At 36.4% G+C, this 21,564-nt stretch overlaps 1 protein-coding gene across 6 annotated transcripts; it reads right to left on the bottom strand.

Annotated features, from left to right (window-relative positions):
• Positions 1–2,259: 2,259 nt before the first annotated feature.
• Positions 2,260–21,261, bottom strand: exoc1 (exocyst complex component 1). Of its 6 annotated transcripts, XM_065257032.1 has the most exons (21): positions 21,101–21,261; positions 20,537–20,668; positions 20,301–20,431; positions 19,949–20,108; positions 19,242–19,259; positions 18,749–18,936; positions 15,795–16,022; positions 15,312–15,444; positions 15,093–15,202; positions 14,677–14,745; positions 13,906–14,055; positions 9,355–9,463; positions 7,757–7,801; positions 7,071–7,234; positions 5,111–5,212; positions 4,686–4,759; positions 4,384–4,612; positions 4,123–4,306; positions 3,833–4,032; positions 3,177–3,371; positions 2,260–2,749 (listed from the first exon to the last, which is right to left on the bottom strand). In XM_065257032.1, the coding sequence occupies exons 2-21, from the start codon at positions 20,658–20,660 to the stop codon at positions 2,597–2,599; spliced, it is 2,766 nt and encodes a 921-aa protein (XP_065113104.1). In that variant the 5' UTR covers positions 20,661–20,668; positions 21,101–21,261; the 3' UTR covers positions 2,260–2,596. The 6 variants fall into 6 exon arrangements, with proteins under 6 accessions (XP_065113104.1, XP_065113106.1, XP_065113107.1 ...); XM_065257034.1 differs by lacking the exon at positions 7,757–7,801; XM_065257035.1 differs by lacking the exon at positions 14,677–14,745.
• Between the last annotated feature and the right edge of the window lie 303 nt (positions 21,262–21,564).

Raw genomic sequence — 21,564 nt, 5'->3', positions numbered from 1 at the left:
AGTTTAGATCAGTTTTTTTATACTTTTTATCAGCCAAACCGCCTTGACCTAAATTCTAAAAGTAAGTTAGCCCCTGAGATTTCAAGTAAACATTTAATTAATTAATAGCACATTAGCATGTTTAACTTAAGAACTATTTATTGTTCATCCGTTTTTAAAGTTTTTATCAGTAGTATTTTACATATATATTGTTAATATATACCTGTTATTGGACCTTCATCTGGCAATTTTCTGTTATTGGTAACGTATTTTACAATATGTAGTGCGGTGTAATGGTCACATGACATGCAGATTAAACATAAACATAAAATATTATATATACACAAGTTTATATATTATATATAGGTTTATTAAAGATTTTATTTATTCTAAAATTATTTATTAACATTTTATGAATTAATTATTATAGATTGTTCCCGTCAACTTACGATCCCCTGCAATTCCCCGGCAAACCACCAGGGGTTCGCGATCCCCAGCTATAAACCCTTTAATACTACAGAATATTACTATAATATACCACAGCATACTACAAATTTCCTAAAGTTTAGTATTGTAAATAAACTATAGTAGAAACCTAACTAGGTACTAACCTATACTTTGATATTTTTCATGTGGGATGGCAAATAGAAAACATTTTATAATGTTACACATAAAAAAATTAATTTCTCATTTAAAGCCCTGAGATTTTATAGATTACTTTATTGCTAAAGAGAGACTCAAATATTACACATCCCACATAAAATAGTGTAGTAAATTTTAGTATTTACTATAATAAAATTTAGTAAAATTCCTAGATACTATAGTGTTTATGAAAATGACCATAGTAGATATTAAAATATACTACAGTTCACTACAGTCAGTACTACAGAATAGTACAGTATACATTAACAAAATGTAGTAATTACTATAATACTACAGTATGCTACACTTAAAGGGGACATTTCACAATACTTTTTTATGATGTTGAATAGATCTTTGGTGTCCCCAGAGTAAATATGTGAAGTTTTAGCTCAAAATACCATATAGATAATTTATTATAGCATGTTAAAATTGTCACTTCATAGGTGTGAGCAAAAATGTGCTGTTTTTGGGTGTGTCCTTTAAATGCAAATGAGTTTATCTCTGCACCAAATGGCAGTGCCGTGTTTGGATAGTCCAGATTAAGGGGCAGTATTATCCCCTTCTGACATCACAAAGTATGGGTTGATAGAAGCACTGGGGACCCAATTAAAGTTTAAAAATGGAAAAAGTCAGATTTTCATGATATGTCCCCTTTAAAGGGATAGTTTGGCCAAAAATGATATTAAACCAATGATTTAATCACCCCCAAGCTGTCCGAGATGCATATGTCCATCGTTTTTCAGACAAACACATTTTCAGATATTTTAGAAAATGTTTAGATCTTTCAGTTAATTAAATGTGAAGTTACGGGATCCACATCCTTCAAGTCCAAAAAATGTGCATCAATCCTTCACAAAATAAATCCAAACGGCTCCAGGATGATAAACAAAGCCCTTCTGAGGGTAATCTGCGCGGTGTTGTTGTAGAAATATCCATATTTAAAACTTTATAAGTGAAAATAACTATCCTCCGCAAGCACCGCCATATTAGACTCCTCTGTATTCAGGAGAGAGTATTAGCGTAGTGTACGCACTTTTCTTAGTGACGTATGACAAATTCGGAGGGCGGGGGCACAGAGCAGCAGCAGAGAAACCTCTGTAAGCAGCGCAAAGCTCTCATCTTGAATGCAGACGCGACTAAGATGGCAGCGTTACCGGAAGCAAGTTATTTTCGTTTATAAAGTTTTAAATGTGGATTTTCTACAACAAAACTGTGCGGATTACCCTCAGAAGGCCTTTGTTTATCATCCTGGAGCCGTATGGATTTATTTTGTGAAGGATTTTTGGACTTGAAGGAGTGGACCCCATAACTTTACATTTGATTAACTGAAAGATCTAAAACATTTTCTAAAATAACTGAAAATGTGTTCGTCTGAAAAATGATGGACATATGCATCTCGGACGGCTTCGCGGTGAGTAAATCATGGGTTTAATATCATTTTTGGCCGAACTATCCCTTTAAGTTATACCGTAGTAAATATAATGTTATATAGTAAATACTGAAGTATACTACCATAGATGTGTTCTTTTTGTTTATATAAAGTAACTGTTAATACAGTACAGTAGTACTACAAGCTATTTACGTCTATTCATGCATATGAGTCATGTGGTTATGTAGTTATGGTAATTTTATTGTAATGTGTTGATACTAATCAGCATACACTTGCATAAAAGATCAACCAGGCAGAAAAGTAATGTACATTTGTAGTGTTCAGTCATTTAATTACCATTCATGATCATAATGTGAAATAAAGACTTTTTTTTCAAGATGACTCATTAATCTCAAGTGAGCATATTACAATGTTACAAAACAAATCAAGTGTTATTACTCAACTAAATGGCACAGAGATTACTTGCAAAAAGCACTGGAATATATATACAAATATATGCTGTGTTGCATTCATTCTCTCTCTCACACACCCATCAATTTCATTTTACACACACTCTCACCTTTATCTCACTCACTCTCTTTAACTTTAATGGGACTGAGCAATACTGGAGAAGTACTCCAGCATGTCTTGAATGGTGAACTCCATTGTAATTCCAGACCCGGGGTAGCAGCGGTTTATCAGGCCCTCAAAGTGCTTGTATTGGCGAATGAACTCGTCCTGCATGGAGTGCCACACCACCTGGTGAACAGGACAAAGGTCATACTTGTCCCCAGTGATCTCAATTATACAAGTACATGCACACAAATTAATTGTGACATATAAAGGACTAGATCACCTTAACCTGATCAACCCTGTACCATATAGGCCATATAATTGAGTAGATAATGAGTAAACAAACATAGGTTTGTATGCGTTCAGAAAGATTTTTTTGCCCTTTTTCGAGCTGGCATCCAATATTCACTGGTTGTTATATTTGTTTAGAAAAGATTTATGTAAAGATTCTTCAAAATTTGTGTTCCATGGAAAAAAATAACAGCATATGGGATTGGACTGACATGGGCGTAAGTAAACAAGAACAGGATGTGAATTAGTCCTTCAAGCTCCCATAAATGTCAAAGTGGAGCTTTTTCGCATTTACAGTATGTTAGTCTTGTTCTTTTTTTACCTGTAACAGATTTTCTTCTTCACAAAGGTGCTTATCTACTTTTCTGTAGAGGTTGTCCAGACCCTTTTTCACCTCTTTGCCAGGGTATTCTTTAATGACTTTTCGAAGTTCCTGTTTATTAAAGGCAAGCTGGTAGCTGACCTCCTCCTCCCGAACGCCCTGAGCTACACGAGCCTCCACTCCCTCAAAGAAGTGCTGCAATATGAGAAAAACAAATAAACGACAGCTTTCAATATTTATCCAATACAATACATTAAAGCAAAGATTAAGACAAGATTAATTTTGTGGAAACAAGAGAATAAAGATGTTTTACAAGATGTAATATAAATCCCAGGTTTACCCAAAATGTGAGACATTTTAGCTCAAAATAGATCTGGATTAATCTTAACTATGTCCGGGAAACCGCCCCTAGGTGTTTTTTTTATTGAAGGGTGGTTGTGTTCATACAGTCAACACACATTTAAGTCCAAACCAGTGGATTTTGAATAAAGGGAACTTTGCATTCCCATTAATGGCTAAAAACTTTTTTTTACATTACTGTTACATGAATATTTTCCGAATCCATTTTAATTTACTACTGATGAGTCCACACAAATGTTGGCACAAACTGGCGCATTGCTGATTCAAGGTTTCCATAAACACATTTCTCAGCTCACGTTGAGTTTCTCCAGCGGTTGGCCCAATGAGTTGATGACGTAGGACTGCAGGTGTTCTGTATATTTTTGTTTGGCCTCTTTTCTCTCCGTGTCCAGGCAGGAGATCTTGAGGCTAGATAGCGTTGAAAAAATATGGTGGAAGTTCTCCATCATCACCACATCACGTGGGGTCTTCTGACTCTCCATGGCCACTTTCTCAACTATATACAAAAAACGGACAGACACCAAAAGCTGTTTAGGGCATCTCATGCATATCCGTTTATGTAGTTGTGGTTAGCCAAGACCGTTACCGTTATGGAAGACAGCTCTGATGAGTTTGCTGTAGGCCTTGTCCAGGTCACCACGTCGCTCCGCATTTCGGAAAATAGCTTCAGCCAGCTTTGCAAACTCTTCAAAGCAAGTGACAAACTGTAAGATGCCCACTTTACTCTTCTTGGAAATCTTTACCTCCTCCATTTGACGAATCTGACCAGACTGCAAGAGCAAAACAGCGGTCAGGAGATAAAAACAATCTCAAAAACAATACATGGATCAAACTAAATTCAACTCACAATGCACTTATCGAAGTTTCTCTTAACGGTGACCAGCACATTGCCAAGAGTCGTGCTGAGATAAGAGGCAGAATCAACGTTTTCGGCCGTCCAGACGTGGTAACTCATCTTTACCAGCATATAGAGAGAGTTAAAGCTGTCGATCTTATCACCTAAAGCTATAAGACTGTTCAGCTCCGGCTCTATGCTTTGAAAAATCTTAGTCATCATCAGTCGGATCATGTCTTTACTGCAAGAGAAACAAAGTTTTGTTTTAAACAAAGTGATTTTTCTTGAGAAAGTCTAAAAAAAAACTTACTCACTCTGACATCGAAATTTTGTATTCACTGGTTGGCCTGGACTGCACGGTTCCATCTGTGTCATCCACATTTTCTCCCTATTCAAGCATTTGTAACATTAAAGCATACATGCACTCGAGCCACTATAGTGTAGTACAGGGGTCTTCAACCTTTTTGTGAGCAAGGGCTACCACAATGGATAAAACAATATGGAGGGCTACTTTTTTTATCTACTCAACAGTTTTTGTTATACTTGTTGATTTGTTTTATCATTATTTAAAATGTTAATATACATAAAATAAGCCACGCTAATATAAAAATATGTAATAAATTAATATAAAAATTGAGGCTATTAACATAATATGCTTTGGCGGGCAACTCGCAGGCTCCACGCGAGCACCATGTTGGAGACCACTGGTATAGTAAATAGTTTTTGACTGACACCTCACCTGTGCTGGTGTGGGATATTGCTGAAGCTTAAAGAACTTGCTGATGAAGTCCTGTTCAGCCAGACACAGCGGTTCCAGTTCACTCAAGACCTGCTCAAAAATCTACACACACACACACACACACACACACACACACACACACACACACACACACACACACACACACACACACACACACACACACACACACACACACACACACACACACACACACACACACACACACACACACACACACACACACACACACACACACACAAACATTTACTGTAATGCATTTTAATTTGTCAGTAATGTCAGTATTTACCCATACTTAACCTCCTAAGACCTGGATGTCCACATATGTGGACATTTCATTTTTGAGTTGTTTGCACCATAATACTTAATTCTGTGTAACTGGAACCTGTTGTATACAAACGTGGACAATTACACTGTTTCATGTTCAAAGAAAAATATTTGGTTATTCTATTTATTGGTTCTTCCTAACCCCAAAGAGCTGGAAGAAATCTAAAAAAAGACAAACCAAAGCTTGGGTCTTAGGAGGTTAAAGGTGCTCTAAGCGAATCTGTGAGAAGTCACTTTTTGTTGATGTTTGAACTCCCCCTCCCTTCCGTGCTTTCATGAACGCGTCCAACCCCCACCCCCAAATCCTTCTTGTCGTTTATTGGCTGGAACACTTTGTTTTGTTTCGTGGTGCTAGGTTTGGCCACTGTGTATTTATTGTAGTTTACGAAGCCTGGGCTGTCTACAAAGATCGCGTTTTTTTACAGTTTGATCAGCGGACAGGCAGCAAGCAGATAGTGAGGAGATGTTGCTGTATGTAACAAAAAATGTTTTATGGTCTAAAACACGTGAATTCGCTTGTGGCACCTTTAAATATCCTGTTGCTATTCAACAAATCAGTACTAATGATTTATTTATTTATAAGATCATTTATTGGAATATTGGTTATTTTTTTAAACAATTTGATGTTTACTCTGAGAAGTACTGACAGATGATGCCACTATATTCATATAATTGTAGTCCCTGTAAAGTATGATATTAAATGTGACACCACAGAAAAATGTGTTATTAACCACCCAACCAAATTTGAATGATGGAAAAACGTCAAGTAAATAAAATAAGTTGTCAAAATCTTCGAAAAATAGGCAGGATTCTCTGCTCATAAACGCTGGGGGCATGTCCGCTGTCGGCACTGAAACCATGCCCACTTGCGGGAATGCCCGTCTCTCTCAACTTTCAAATACCACTACAATCTGAATGGATGCTTGCAATTATGTTAGGGATCGGGCCATGCTCGGTGGCTCCAGTGCATCATCGAGCAGAAATGGTGAAAAACTGTTTAATGATCTAACTCTACAATTCAGTACTACATAGTTTACAGTCTTTGTGGCGTGTTTCAAGAAACATTTCTACTATTTATAGTGTGTTTAGAAACAATTCTCAAGATCAACTTTACAGAGACTTGATTTGTAAAAGTTATGTAAAAATAAGAAGCTTTTTTATTGAAAACAGCTACATTTCCCTAAAATTGATATCGACTTTCCTGTAGCTCAATTGGCAATGCCATTGCAATAAGTTTGATTCCCTCAAAATGCACATATTGATCAAATGTGTCACTTGAAAGGACTACAAGTCACTTTGGATGTCTGATAAATCCATAACTCCAAATCAACTATTTCTTGGTATTTATCATATGACGAGCTCAGATGCAAAATCTCTAAGTGCGTCCGATATGTTTTCCGACATGACTGTTTGTGGATTCTGCCAACAAATCTGTATTTCTGAATGACCTGAGGCCGGAATGAAGCTGATTAAAAGTAATTGATGAACATATAATATGTGTCAAAAGCATTTGGTTAATATCATTATCTCATTTTTGAAGGAACTGGCGTTAAGAGGCTTTGCATCTGAGCTCTTTATATCATGAAAAAACAAGATTCAGTGGTGGCGCACGAACCTTATCAAACCTGGTCCTGTCTGCAACATCCAGGTCAGAGGCAGACATGTTGCCCATATCGAGCAAAGAAGAGGACTGTGAGCGTCTGCTGTTTGAGGTGCTCACAGCCAGTTTATTGAGACTGGATGTGGAGCCTGTTAGCTTCCCTGAGCTCCCATGCAGGCCTGAGAGAGTCAGGAAAAACCATCAGTATAAAACACAGATATTACTGCAGACGACATTGATATTAATGATTTAATCACAAAATAATCATGCACATGTTTCACATAAAACTCATAACTTACCTTATCAAAAAATGATGGTCTGATAGCATTCATAAAATACATGCAGTCTAACTACTGTACAGTCTTAAATCTCCCATTAATAAATGGTCATGCTTTATGGCATAAGATAATAAAACTCTGTCCTTTAAACCCCTGATACATTACCATATGACATTTTAATATCTAATAAATAATCATGCTTGCAGTTAGTTTCACTATAACAAAAAATCTGAGACAATGTGCACGAGGTGTGATGGAGTAAAATAAATTATGCTTGTATCTCAAGACTGTAACACTATGAAACATTGAAGCTAAAGTTAAAATATTGGTTTACTGTGCCGGTGGGACAAATCAGACAAACGCTTTCACTAAGAGGCAGCAAGGCATTGTGGGATAGGCGTGGCATGTGGCACTGATACTTACTCTCTGTCTCCTGTTTGAGAGCACTCTCTTTCCGAGGAAGCGTGGCTGGAGGCCGGTTAGAAAGGCAGGCAAAGACAGAGACACGTTAGGCTTACAACATGCAGCATGGTGCCAGAGTTAGGGGTTAAAGATTTAAAACACAATGACATGCATTGTACTACCTGAATTGCTTTTAAAGGTGCAATGTGGGATTTTTAGTTGCATCTAGCGGTGCGACTGTGAATTGGAACCAACGGCTCAGGACAAACACCAGTGGCGGCTTGTGACTGCTCATCCGAGGGGTGCGAATTCAAAATATGTTTTCGGAGTGTCATGTGTGTTGCTTGTGTTTTCAAAATATGTCTTTGGTGCGTCATGTGAACCATGTGCATCACATGTTTTGTCACAATAAGTGCCTGCTGCACATGCGTCAAAACCGTTTATGATAAAAGAGATTCTCACGTTCACAAAATACACACAAGACACTAACTTAACCCTAAACTCTGATTACGCATGAGATTATGCGAGTATCTGGCTCGAGCGTCTCTTTTATCATAAACCCTTTAGACGCGTCTGCAGCAGGCACTTATTTTGACAAGACACGTGATGCACACAGGATCTCTCGATGCGCAGAACTCATACTTTGACATTACGAACCACACACATGACAGGATACATACATGTTTTTGACGAACTTCGCATCGAGCACCCTCGAAAAAAAGAAGTCACCGGCCGCCACTGACAAACACATCATTGTGTCTAAGACAAAGTAGTAACAAAACACAATCTGTTAAACCGCTTGTGCGTTTAGGGTTACTGTAGAAACATGAAAGCGCAAAATGGCCACTTCACCAAGGGGCACCGTGGTGTATGTATATGTAAACGGCTCGTTATAAGGTAATAAAAACAATACAGTTCATTATGTACGGTCTTTATACACCACTGTTAATATAGCTATGTATATTATATTGCATTTCTGTCAAGAGACCCTTCGAAAAGTCTCACATTGCACCTTTGAAAAGCTGAGGCTGAGAACACTAACTGGATGAACGTCTTGCTACACCTGAGAGCTAGATGAATGTTTTTGAAAATATGAAAAAAGCTAATATTTATTAAAAAAAAATACTGAATGAGCTAGAAATGTTAAAGCAGTCCTTCTCTTTTAAAGTATTGGAAAAATGTGTAAGACTGCAGTGCAGTGTCATGCATTTATGCTTCTTCCACAGTGAGTGACATGCCTCTAGTATACGTTTAATAATACTGATCTTATGTAATGGTAGACAAGCTGTGGGTCAAGCAGAACATAAAGACTAAGAAAACAGATTGTGACATTACACACCATCATATATCAAATGACAAATATCAAAGACAAGCAATGGCTGTAATCAATGATTCTCTAATAGAGGATTATTATGAATCCAGTGTAGCATGACACAAAAAAGGTCAGTTAACCATATGTTTATCATGTGGTGTAACATCAGTGCAACAAAAGACAAATGTACACACAACATGGCACAAGACACATACACAAGACACACACTGATTGAAGTTATGAAATAAAATCGCTTTCTAACATACATTTAAAAAAAACAAAATTTTATTTTTAAGTGAGAGCTTACCAAACTTTCCTTTCCCATCCTTACTAGTGCCCGCCATTTTGATCTTTGCCACTTCAAAGAAGTCCTTAATTTCCCGGTCATACAATCGGGTCATGTAATCCATATAGGTCTGTGAAAATATATGGGAGGCACAAGTATTTGACCACATTTCACATTATTTTTGGCCTTCCTTACTGTAAAAAGAATAGTTGGTTCAACTTAAAAAAGTAAGTTACCTGGTTGCATTTAAATGTCGATTTAAAGGGACATGAATTTTTTTTAAATGAAAATATGATCATTTTCCAGCTCCCCTAAAGTTAAACATTTGATTTTAACCATTTTGGAATTCATTCAGCCACTTCCAGGTCTGGCGGTACCACTTTTAGCATAGCTTAGCATAATCTATTAAATGTGATTAGACCATTACCATCGCGCTCAAAAATAACCAAAGAGTTTCGATATTTTTCCTTTTTAAAACTGGACTCTATGACATGGATCTTCAACAGGGGGTCCGGGGCCCTTTGGGGGTCCCAGGTGGTATGACTGGGGGTCCTCCAAATATCATTGAATTTATTTATTTTTTAATTAAATTAGGCATTAAACAAAAATGCATGAATATAAAATATAATAGAAATTATAAAAATGATGACATTAAGGTTCCCATATAAAATAATAAAAAACGAAATGAAATTAAGGTCTCCCCATTAAAATCTATTCAGTAAATTTAAAATGTTATGTAATATGTTGTATCTGCTTATACAAAATTTTGCAAATTGTAATATATATGTTGCATAACCATCATAAAGTATGTAAATCCAGTCTCAATTATTTGATAATGTACAGGGGGTCCATGCTTCTCCTCTTTTTACAATAAGGGGTCCTTGGACTGCAAAAGGTTGAAGACATCTGCTCTATGATATTATGCAGCGCCCGAAAATAGCCCCCATTATTACTTTTAACCTCTTCAACCCTGAGGACCCTGTCCCGGGTCCAGAATTTCGTATTTTGACTTAATATAAAATATTATTTTAATCTTTAATGCTCCATCATGGACCCCAGTAACACATATGAGATACTGTTTGAAAGCTTAGAGTCTCTACTTTCTGCAGATATGCATCACTTTGACATATCTTTTACTGTAAGAAAGTTATTTACACTTAATTTACACTATCACCCCCCCAATATTTTTTTATATGATTTAATATTCACATGTTTCATATTTGTCAAATATGACAAAAATGGGCAAGTCTTATATCAAATGAAAGCTCTCATTCTCAGGAATAAGGCTACAGCATTATTTTTGTTCTATTATCAACACATATCCAACAATCATCGAATGAATAATAAGGTAAAAAATGGTCTTTTGTAAACATATGTGAAACTTGAGTGTGGACTGCCTCAGATAGCACATATAGCCACAAATGATACACCATCTTTTATTTTAGGTCCTACTCTAAACAATAAGTCCATTCACCTTTTTTTTTTTGGTTGTGTGCATATATAATCCCTTGCTATTTATTATATGTGCAAAACAAAAAAGTAATATTTATATGAAAAATGTATTTTCACACCCTTGAGTAAAATGAGAATAACTTTTGAATGCGACATGCTAAAGAGTTCATTCTTTTTTTGGGTGTTTACTGTCTGCTGCTGCTAACAACCAGAACGGTCTGCAGTCTGCTAGAGCACACAGAACCAGAGTTATACACTATCAAAGACAGTATTTACAACAGAAAAAAGAGACAATTTGGTGTTTCATCATATCAAAAACAACATAAATAACAAAATTGGTCACAAACAGCAGCTTTTTGTGTAACTTCAAAGTGTTTTATTTAAAATGATATAAAGAAATTGCATTTATTCCACTGTATGTGGTTATGGTAGCACTTCAAATGTTTTTAGGCAGAAATTGTATACAAAAGGGGTATTATTCCTCCCTTCAGTTGGAGTAAAATAACTTTTGCATAGATTATGATAGAGAAAAAATTCCTTTTTCCACTGTAAGCTGACAATTGCTGGAATCAAACAAAACTGTCTGCAGGGACCTGAGATACCCACGGCCAGAGTTATATACTTTCAAATAAAAACTTTAGAAAAAAAACATCAAAAAGCGCCTCTTTATTTTTGTGTTTATTAGAGGACTAACAACACATACAACCATGTGTTTTATGTAATTTCAAAGGGTTACCTGTAAAAAGATACCAAACTTTTGTATGTAAACCTCTGCATGTGGGTATGGGAAGCTTTTGAAATTGGGTAGGCCAAATCCAGGTAAAAATCCCCAAAATAGCTTCAGGGTGGAAGAAGTTAAAGGGGACAGAGAATGAAAAAACATTTTTACCTAGTCTTTTTTGAATAATGGTAGTCTACCCGCATTCACGAACATACAAAAAGTGCTAAACATGCTAAACATCTCCGTCTCATAGAAATTCCTCTTTTAGAAATGTCAGCCAGAAAACTGCCCAATCTGAAAAACTGATGCTTATGACATCACAGGCATCTCCCTGCCCCTCCACTTTAAAATAATTGGCTACATTTTTTGAGTGGCAGCAAAGTCAGCCAATCAGTAATGAGATTGCAAGTTAAGCCAGTAGGGGGAGCCAAACAGGTGCAAAACCACTTGTTTAAAATCCCCCACCCTAATAGAGCTATCTGAGAGAGGTTTTTAGGAAGCATCTAAGGCATTACAGACCCAAACAAAAAAAAATTTGTCTACATGTCACATCACAGAACAAGGATAAATACCCCGTTCAATCATTCTATGTCACCTTTAATAGCAGAGGACTATTTTCGGGCACTGCGTAATATCATTGCGCCTCCTGCAGCCGTGATACAGCTGCAAAGTCCTTGATTATTACGCCAAAATGAGAGTATAGTTCCTACCCATATCTGCCTAGAAAATCGCAACTTTTAATTTTCAGTCGGTCTTAGTACACGATGTAGCTACAGAAGAGTCAAGATTTAAATAGAAAAAATTAAAACTCTTTGGTGATTTTTTAGCACGATGCTAATGGTATAATCAGATTCAATGGATTGTGCTAAGCTATGCTAAAAGTGCTACAGCCAGACTCAGAGATCAGCTGAATGGATTCCAAAAATATAAAAATCAAATGTTTAAGTAAATATTTATATTTTATCCGATTAGTCGGAAAAATAATCGCCTGATAAATCGATTTTAAAAATAATCATTAGTTGCAGCCCTAGTATAAATGTATAACATCCTGGCTTCTGCTAGACTTGTAATGCAAAAATTTTATGCAAAAAAGGGTATCCATCCATCCATCATAAATGTAATCCTTGTGACCCCAGTGGGTTTTTAAAATGTCTTGTGAAGCGAAATGATACGTTTGTGAAAGAATACTATTTTTAGTGTATTTAGCGATCGTTGCGACATGTATATAATGTAAATAAACCATAGTTTGCTCTCTCTCTAGAATCATAAACAATTTAAAATCTAATTGGTCTCGTGACTGCGTGTTTTGTCTTGAGGCATTGGTCATTTAAAGTCGAATGTAGACGACTAAGACATTATTACTTTTTTTTTAATTAAATGTCACACTGCAAGATTCTGCATTTAATTAAAATGCTTCAGTGCTAAAGCATTGTGTTTGCGGCACAAAAAGTCATGGGATCCATCACAAATACTGATAAAAATGTATAAGGCCTTGTAATGCACTGTAAGTCGTTTTGGATAAAAGCATACATGTAATGTAAAAAGAAAACTAGGGGAGCCGGAAAATTTGTCCCTTTAATTCAACCTAAAAATATTTGTGTTGTGTGCAAATGTTGTATTTTACACAACTTTTTTTAGTAAACTAATATTTTTAAGAACCAACCAACAATTTTTTTTACAATAGTATGTACAAAGGCAGAATATAAAGAATAGAGGCCGAGCACATGCAGCAACCACCAGGCCATGGTTCTTATCACCACTGGAATTTAGGATATGTTAATAATAAAGAGTAGAAACGAATGGGTTTAAATCATTTGTGAACTGAATTAGCACGGAGTGATTATGAAGAAAGTAATAACCCTTCTAAAGTTTATGTTACTCATCAAGTTTATTAGGTTAACATCTCACAAAAACCATTAAGAGGATTAAATCATTCTAAAGCAATTAAATATAAAATATATTTTTTTTGCTGAGAAGTTGCTACTTTGATAAGAGACTAAGAGATTGCAATGTTGTTTTATTTTACAGTCCTTTACCACATGTAGATAGTACATGCTATGTAGTTACTATGTAACTGTGTTTTATAAGATAATAACCCTTAGATACCAGTATTATAATATGCTGGGTAAGTACCAAAGTCTCTTTAGGGAAGTTGCACCAGTAAGCGGCGTGTTTGAGTCGTTATTTCAGTCATGCAAGACTAAAGTCCTATCTACTTGAATGGGGAAAGACAGATATCTCTAAAATCACGTGTTAAAATCAAAATTAAAACAGCATATTCCTGACCAACAATTAAACCTGACATCAACCATAGAATATAACAAACATAACATAATGCTTTCATACCTCATGAAGACTTTTATAATTAAATGACAATCATTACATTGATAAACACTTACCGCGGTAAGCCCGTCATATTTATCAGTCTGCGTGTTTTTTAGCCATTCCATCAGTTTGGCGTATCGGAGAAGCTCCCTGTGCAGGGGGCTGTGTTTGGGCAGAGTCAGCTCAGCTGTGTGTTGGGCCAACGTGGAGCTTTGATCATGACCCTACACACACAAACAAAGAAAAAAAGACTTATGAGAAAAGTTCTAAACGACATAAGCCGATGCACGCGGGTTCCAGAGTTAAGGAAAATGCATACAAACTGTCACACCCACACAAAATGTTGCTGTTATAACAGTTATTAGTGAGGTAAAATGTCCACTAATGCAGTTTACCATCAAGCCTAATGAGTCTATGAACGCTGCCACAAAAATCAAAGTAGCGCTTTGGGAGCTATTCGCCCATTCAAGCAGTTCCTTTGAAATGCATCTATAAAACATTCAGGACCAAAAAAGCATACACTACTAGGAACTGCATGCTGACCAGGCCATCTTCTCACGAGCACCCATAAATCCATCGAAGAGTTAGCAAAACAAGGCAATGAAGACCCCCTTCACATCTCACGAGGGCAAAAACGAATAATAACGACACAATCATGATGAAGGAGGTTTATGAAGAAGGGAATCATCTTAGTATCCTAAGATGAAAACATTTGGCTAATGTTACCATGAGCATGCTTAAACTGTATGTTTCTATGGAAGCATTGATGAGACGGTTATGTGATGAGTGAAGTTGCGTACGTTACAGTGGGCGGGGCAAAGGGGTGCTGGAGTGGGCGTACTCACAGGGAGTGACAGACAGGACGACCTATAGAATTGAGGGATGGTCATTTTGAAGTGACTGAAGTGGTTGAACTGACAGAGGAACAGAGAGAACAGTGAAGTAAAAGTGGTAGAGAGAGACAAGACCAGTGGCCAATAGGAAACAGGAACATAGAAGAAAAAGCCAATCACAGACAAAGGCAGATTTATAAGAAACATTATAGAAATGTATAAGCTGGTTTATTTTCTTAGGAATGATTCGAAATAAAACTTAAGGTTTTTTGATGACCTGAGTGTGTGTGTGTGTGTGTGTGTGTGTGTGTGTGTGTGTGTGTGTGTGTGTGTGTGTGTGTGTGTGTGTGTGTGTGTGTGTGTGTGTGTGTGTGTGTGTGTGTGTGTGTGTGTGTGTGTGTGTGTTTACTAAGGTTTGTGTACATTACCTGGTGCACAAACACATTGTTCAGGTGGTTGGTTAGACGCCGGGCAAAATTATCTCTGAGCCTACAAAACAGACGCTGCTGCTCTACGACTGCCGTCAACTTATCGTGACCTATAGCAGGACAACATTAACACATTCACATTGTTTATACTGACACCTGCTTTATTCATACACTTGAACAAAATATGCATTAAGAGCTGTGCAACTGATCTACAAACACCTGGTTTTAGTGCTACATTCATGCACTGTGACAGAGCCTCGGAAGCGTTGATGCAGGCCTCGATACCCTTAGGAGAAGACAAATCTCCTTCTTCCAGCGCCTTGATGTGCCCTTTTGACAGATCCATGTAGTTCTAACAGGCATGGGGATAAAGACAATAAAGTACACTGAAAAAAACACCCATCAGTAATCCTGAGTGCCCTAAGTCAATAATGAAAATGGTTTCTAAAAACAATATAAATGTTAAAAATGTATTGCTGAAACACGCCAAAAAGACTGAATTGAAAAGTTACTTTTTCAACATTTCTGTGTTCAGGACTTTAAATGGAAAGTGCAAGTTAGATTGAGTGACATCATTACAAATCCATCGGAATTTCAGCATGAGCAACTAATAATCTTTTCAAAGTGATAGTTACTAATATGTGACCCTGCCTATGAAAGCACATTTACCTGACATCACATCTAACTGTGACCCAAACTCACCACTAGGAACTGGATCTCATCCAGGAGTTTCCCATTATTAGTGTTGCTGATTTGGATAAGGCGATTGCTTTGTGAGATCTGGTCCATCTGCTCCTTCACGCTCTGCAACATCTCCTCGTAGCTAAGCAGCTTGCCTTCGATATTGTCCACCTCTGACAGAGCCTGATCCAACAGCTGCATCAGGATGTTGACCTGCTTCTCCGAGGCCATAATGGACTGGATGTTAGCCTGACCAGAGACGAATAGATGAACAACTGAGTGAGGCAACATGATTCACAATAGCAAAAATCTAATTTAAACCAGGGCTGTCACAACAATTAAATAATCATCTCATCGCGATTGTTTGACCTCATCGCCAAGATCAGATCAGTGCAATGATTGTACATCTTACTAAAAAACACAAGTGGGTCCAGTCGGGTTAAAAAAATGCCACTGGTTCGGGTCGAACTCGGGTCTAATTTTCTCAGGGTTTGTCTCGGGTCTTTCTTTTTTAAAAAAAATATTTAAGCACGTTGGGTTCGGGGTATAAAGTGATTCAGGTCATTTCAGGTCGGGTACATTTCTTTGGACCCGAGAAGATCTCTAGTATGAACTGCCAGGTAAAACATAAATTTTCAAAACAGGTTTTTAAAATTTAGGGAAGTGAAGGAAGCTATTCTTAAGGGTCTGTAAGGAGTTTTTTGCAGGCACTATAGACATGTGGTCCAGAACTAATATGACCTTGGCTACTATTTAAAGGGAACATATCATGAAAATCTGACTGCTATAATTTAGTCCCCAGTACTTCTATTAACCTAGTAAATGTGAAAAAGATCAACCCAATAACTTTGTTTTGGTAAACCATTCTCTGTAAGCATCTGAAAAAATATGTCATTGTAATTTGGCTCCTCTTGTAATGTCAGAAGGGGATAATACCGCCCCTTAGTCTGCACTATCCAACCACAACACTGCCACTTGCATTTAAAACACCTACAAAGGCAATTTTAACATGCTATAATAAATTATCTATGAGGTATTTTGAGCTTAAACTTCACATGTGTACTCTGGGGACACCATAGATTTATTTTACATTTGAAAAAAGTCTTGTAAAATGTCCCATTTAACCATGGGTTTACACCAGACGAGTTCAACGATTTGCATGAGTAGATTACATACAAAGTCAATGCAAAGACTCGATCACACGCGTCCTCATGTGGGGCGATGCGAATGACGTTTACCGCGAAAACACACGCTATTCGCCTCAAAATATTCAACTCAAGCGAAAAATTTGCATGCCATGAAGTTTAATCCCGCGAATAATCTTGAGCGAGTAACGCGATGCACGCGTTTGGTGTGTACGTAGCATAAGGCCTGTTCTGGTATAGTCTGTTTATTTTGATTGCATTTTTATTTTCAGTTATTTTTCAGACAATTTATTGTGTTTATTTCTTGTGACGAATTTTCAGTTTTTGGAAGATATATTCATTAATTACTTTCAAATATGTGTTGTGTATTAATATTTACTGCCAGGTAAACTTTGCTAAATATTTAATTTAAATAATCACACCGATGTGTGAAAATTATTTCATGAACAAACAAAAAATTTATGAGTATTAAAGCAATAAAACAGACAATTAATTGTCATTATCGCCAAAGTCCTAAAACAGGCAATTAATCATTATTACGTCACAATTTATTAGACAATTAACCGTCAGCCAAATTTCACAATCGTGACAGCCCTAATCTAAACCATGTACAAAACAAAGCAGATCTTTAATATGATTCTTAACTAGGGATGCACCGATAGGATTTTTTGGGCCAATACCGATACCAATTTAAACAGACAACTTCTGGCCGATACCGATATTAAACACTTGTGAACAATACTATACAGTTGGTCTATTAGCTAGTTTATTTCTGCATCAAATTATTTTTACTGAACATGGATTGGATCTAATTAACATTCAACTGACCAACATAAGAAGAGAGGCACAAATTAAGCTAAAACAAATATAATAAGACAACATGACAACCTTCAAAGGTGGTTTTTGCTATTCAGCTATTCAACATTAACTCATTTTTTACATATAATGGATTTCTTAATGTAGTTAATTAATAAACAATCGGTATTGGCCTTTCTCGTGCTATTGCCGATATGCAGATGGTTTCAAATTAATCAAAAATCGGCCGATAAATATCGGCGGCCGATACATCGGTGCATCACTATTCTAAACAATAGTCATAATGCCTAATATTACCAACTATTACCTAATATGACTAGCGTTGATTCTCAGTTTTTTTTATAATATCTAATATTATTCCATATTTCCCAATATGACTGACCTTGACCTTAAGTTAATCATTGTCCTTGAGGAAGCTCAGTGTAGATAAAGTTAGTAATAAACCCCTGAATACAGGTGCAATTGAGCTACTTTACAACTACATTTAGTGCCACAGTATTCAGTAAACGTATTCAGCAGCCACGCTTCAAAAAAAGTATAGGCAGTATTGTAAAGTTTTGCATTTGCGTTGTGCATCATGGGATCTAAAAAGCATATCCTGAATGACTGTAAGTCTTTTTGGACAAACCTTCTCGTCTGACAAATGTATACATATAAATGATGTACATGTAAATAGAAAAAAATGCTGAAGACAGTTGTGCAGAAATAACACACTTCAGCTTTAAAAATATACATATTTGTGAGTTTGTTCCAATAAAAGTCACCCTGTTTGTAAAAGTGATGCCTAGGAGCATCAAAGTTTGCTTTCACTCATTGATTTCAATCGTTCACTTGGTCTTACTCAGTCAATATTAAAGATATCAAAGTCATTTTCCACAGAATGTTCTTTACATTATGTAGGTTGATTTTATATAGAAAACAGCAAATTACTTACTAAAGCATTGCTTTTGCTGGCTTGTCACTAGCAAGGTTGCAAAATATATTATGGAGAAACACTTAAACATTCATACTTACCCCATCTAACACCTGTAGCTCACGAGACAGCTTCTCAGCGAAGGCCTCGGCATTGGAGATGGCATATTCGCACACCTCCATCATGCCCTCAATGTCCTGCTCTTCGCGAGTATTTAGCTCCTGGTAATCATCCAGAGCATCCTCGTCTCCCCCGGCAACACTCTGACTTTCTCCACTTGGGACCGACTCTGGAGAAATGGGTATGAGGAAAGACAAATCAAGGATGAAAACAGAGCATCTTTTAAACAAATAAATGCATATTATACTTGTTCATACATTTACATAACTACTACATACATAAATATAATAAACGCATGCAGACAAATACAATCCAGAGGGTGAGCAATGTTTTAGCTGGATAACCCTGTATATGACTACATGAATGTATTAATGGGAGGACAGACCGTTAGTAAGGGGGGAAAATACTGAGCAGAAAAGAAAAGTGGAGGTGAAGGTAAAAGGACAAAATTGGAGGAAAAAGTACAGTACAAACCTTCAGCTTTAGGAAGTTCTGGCCAGTGAGAGATTTAGAGAGAATAGCACAGATCAGGTTAAAGCATTAATGGACACTTAAAAAGACACAGCAGAACCCAAAGAGCTCAGAGAAAGAGAGAGAGAGAAAGAGAGAGAGAGAGAGAGAGAGAGAGAGAGAGAGAGAGAGAACTTGCAGAAGGATAAAGAAACTAGTTTGAGTTCTTACCGTCTAACTGTTCTACAGTATGTTCATGCTTTAGGACACATAACTTGCATAACTACCTATATAATAATTCATACAGCCAACAAGATAAACAGACTACACAACATTTAAAAAATATGAGAAAATGCTTCCCATCATTTTTGTTGTTGACTCAAAAGGCCTTACGTCCAACCACACTGTTAATATTTTATACAATACTGCATGCCATTGCCAATATAATTATAATATGTTAATTATTTGTACATTGTTGGTCCTATGCAGTAGTATGCAATATTTTTAGGTTTGATTTTAATAACTTTGTATATGAAAAAAGTTTTGGTACTGTCTCTACACTTGATGCATATTGCAAATCTGGGTCCTGATGCAAAACGAGTACAGTACCATTGCTTTAGGCCTTTGTTTCTATTTTACGGCTATAAAGTAATTACATATTAGAAAATGGCTGATAGTTTAATAACAAGCTGTGGCTCTTCCACATCACCAGAATCAGTAGTGTGTCACACCTTCCAGCAGCTGTGGACTGACGTTTTCAAACTCCAGTTTTTTTCGAAGGTAGCGCTGGTTAAGCTTCCAGATACAGGAGATGAATGAGTTCTTCTCAGCTGTGCTGCTCGCAACCCAGCGATAAACTTTCTCAAAATGCAGATCAAACTCTGGGTTCTCCTACAGGGTTATATGAATGATAAGAGAAAATTTTCAAATGTAACATTATACAAATTTTAAAACTCATCTTAAGTATTTTTTTTTGTCATTTGCTGCATGTAAATGTAAAGAAAATCCTGTACAAATATAACCTTGATATCTTAGATAACTTTAATCTGGATTTCACAGACAGGGTTACATATTTCCTCTTACCTTATTGGCATCTTTGGCATCAACTTTGGTCAGATCCCGTAGCTCCCATGCCATCTGTCTCTTATAAAAATCTCCTTTATCTGACTTCTTCACTTTCACCACTTTGACCTGCACCGGACGCTCCGTCGTAACTAGAGATAATAGTTTGATAGATAATAAATCAATAAAAAATGAGTGTTTACAAACAATGCAACTATAAGGTGTTTGACAGGTATCAGCAGATAGTTAAGTGTTACCTGTGGCACACAGGAAACAGTTCTTTTTCTTTTTTCCTGCTTTACAGACATTGACAATACTCAACAGACGCTCATCATTGGGGGTAAAAATATCCCTCTGAAGTGCATGCTTGATGGCAGTCATGGTTAGTCCTGAAATTAAAATCGTAATTGCATCATTGATATCACAAAAACATTATTATCTTGATTATATTAAAGAATATAAATTATGAATTAAGGATCAATCTTTACATGTACAGCTAAGGAGAATGGGAAATGATGGTGAAATTAAAAACATTTAACGTTAACAAATAAGATTTTCTAAAGGTAAAAAACCACACACAACAACCAGCCGTTACTGCCCGCACTGCAGTAAAATTATTTTCCAAAAACAAAGGTTTAACGCTGCTGGTCGATCTGACAGGAAGTGTAATCGCAAACTATATAAATGTTCAATATATGGCTGGAGATGGTTTTATTATCATAACAACATAGCTATGTTATGCAGAACACAGCTGACAGTGTAAACAGTCATTCAGGAGCCATTTTGGGAAGGTAATAAAGATGAGTATAAAGAAATCTTACCTTACTTATCCGATAAATTGAGACAAATCCTTAAAATGCGTGCTTTAACGCATCTACGTTTATTTGTTTAATATAAATGCAATTTTCTAAAAATAATATCAGCTGTCAGGGACCCAGCCCTGAGAACAGCGTGAAAACGGAAACTGTGGTGAAAGATAAACTTCCTGCTTCCGATTAATATATCCATAATAAAAGTCTTTTTAAAACAATAAAGTGTTTTTATTACATTGAAAAAGAACGCATTAAGCAACCTTTACAAAATATATACCAGGGTAAAAAAATTAACTAGCATTCACTAAACATGCAATTTTAGTATTATTTTATTTTGTTTTATTTTTACATTAAGTACAATCTGTGATCCTGCTTGTGAAAACCCAGCTAAAGTCATTTTTTTGTGGTTTACTGTTTTGCACATAAATTCATCTTACATGAAGCTATTTTTTACTGTCTATGGATGAACCCAA

Source organism: Paramisgurnus dabryanus, chromosome 12 (genome assembly GCF_030506205.2).
Source record: "Paramisgurnus dabryanus chromosome 12, PD_genome_1.1, whole genome shotgun sequence".
In the NCBI taxonomy this organism is placed as follows: Eukaryota; Metazoa; Chordata; class Actinopteri; order Cypriniformes; family Cobitidae; genus Paramisgurnus; species Paramisgurnus dabryanus.
This window is presented reverse-complemented; position numbering and strand designations above follow the sequence as displayed.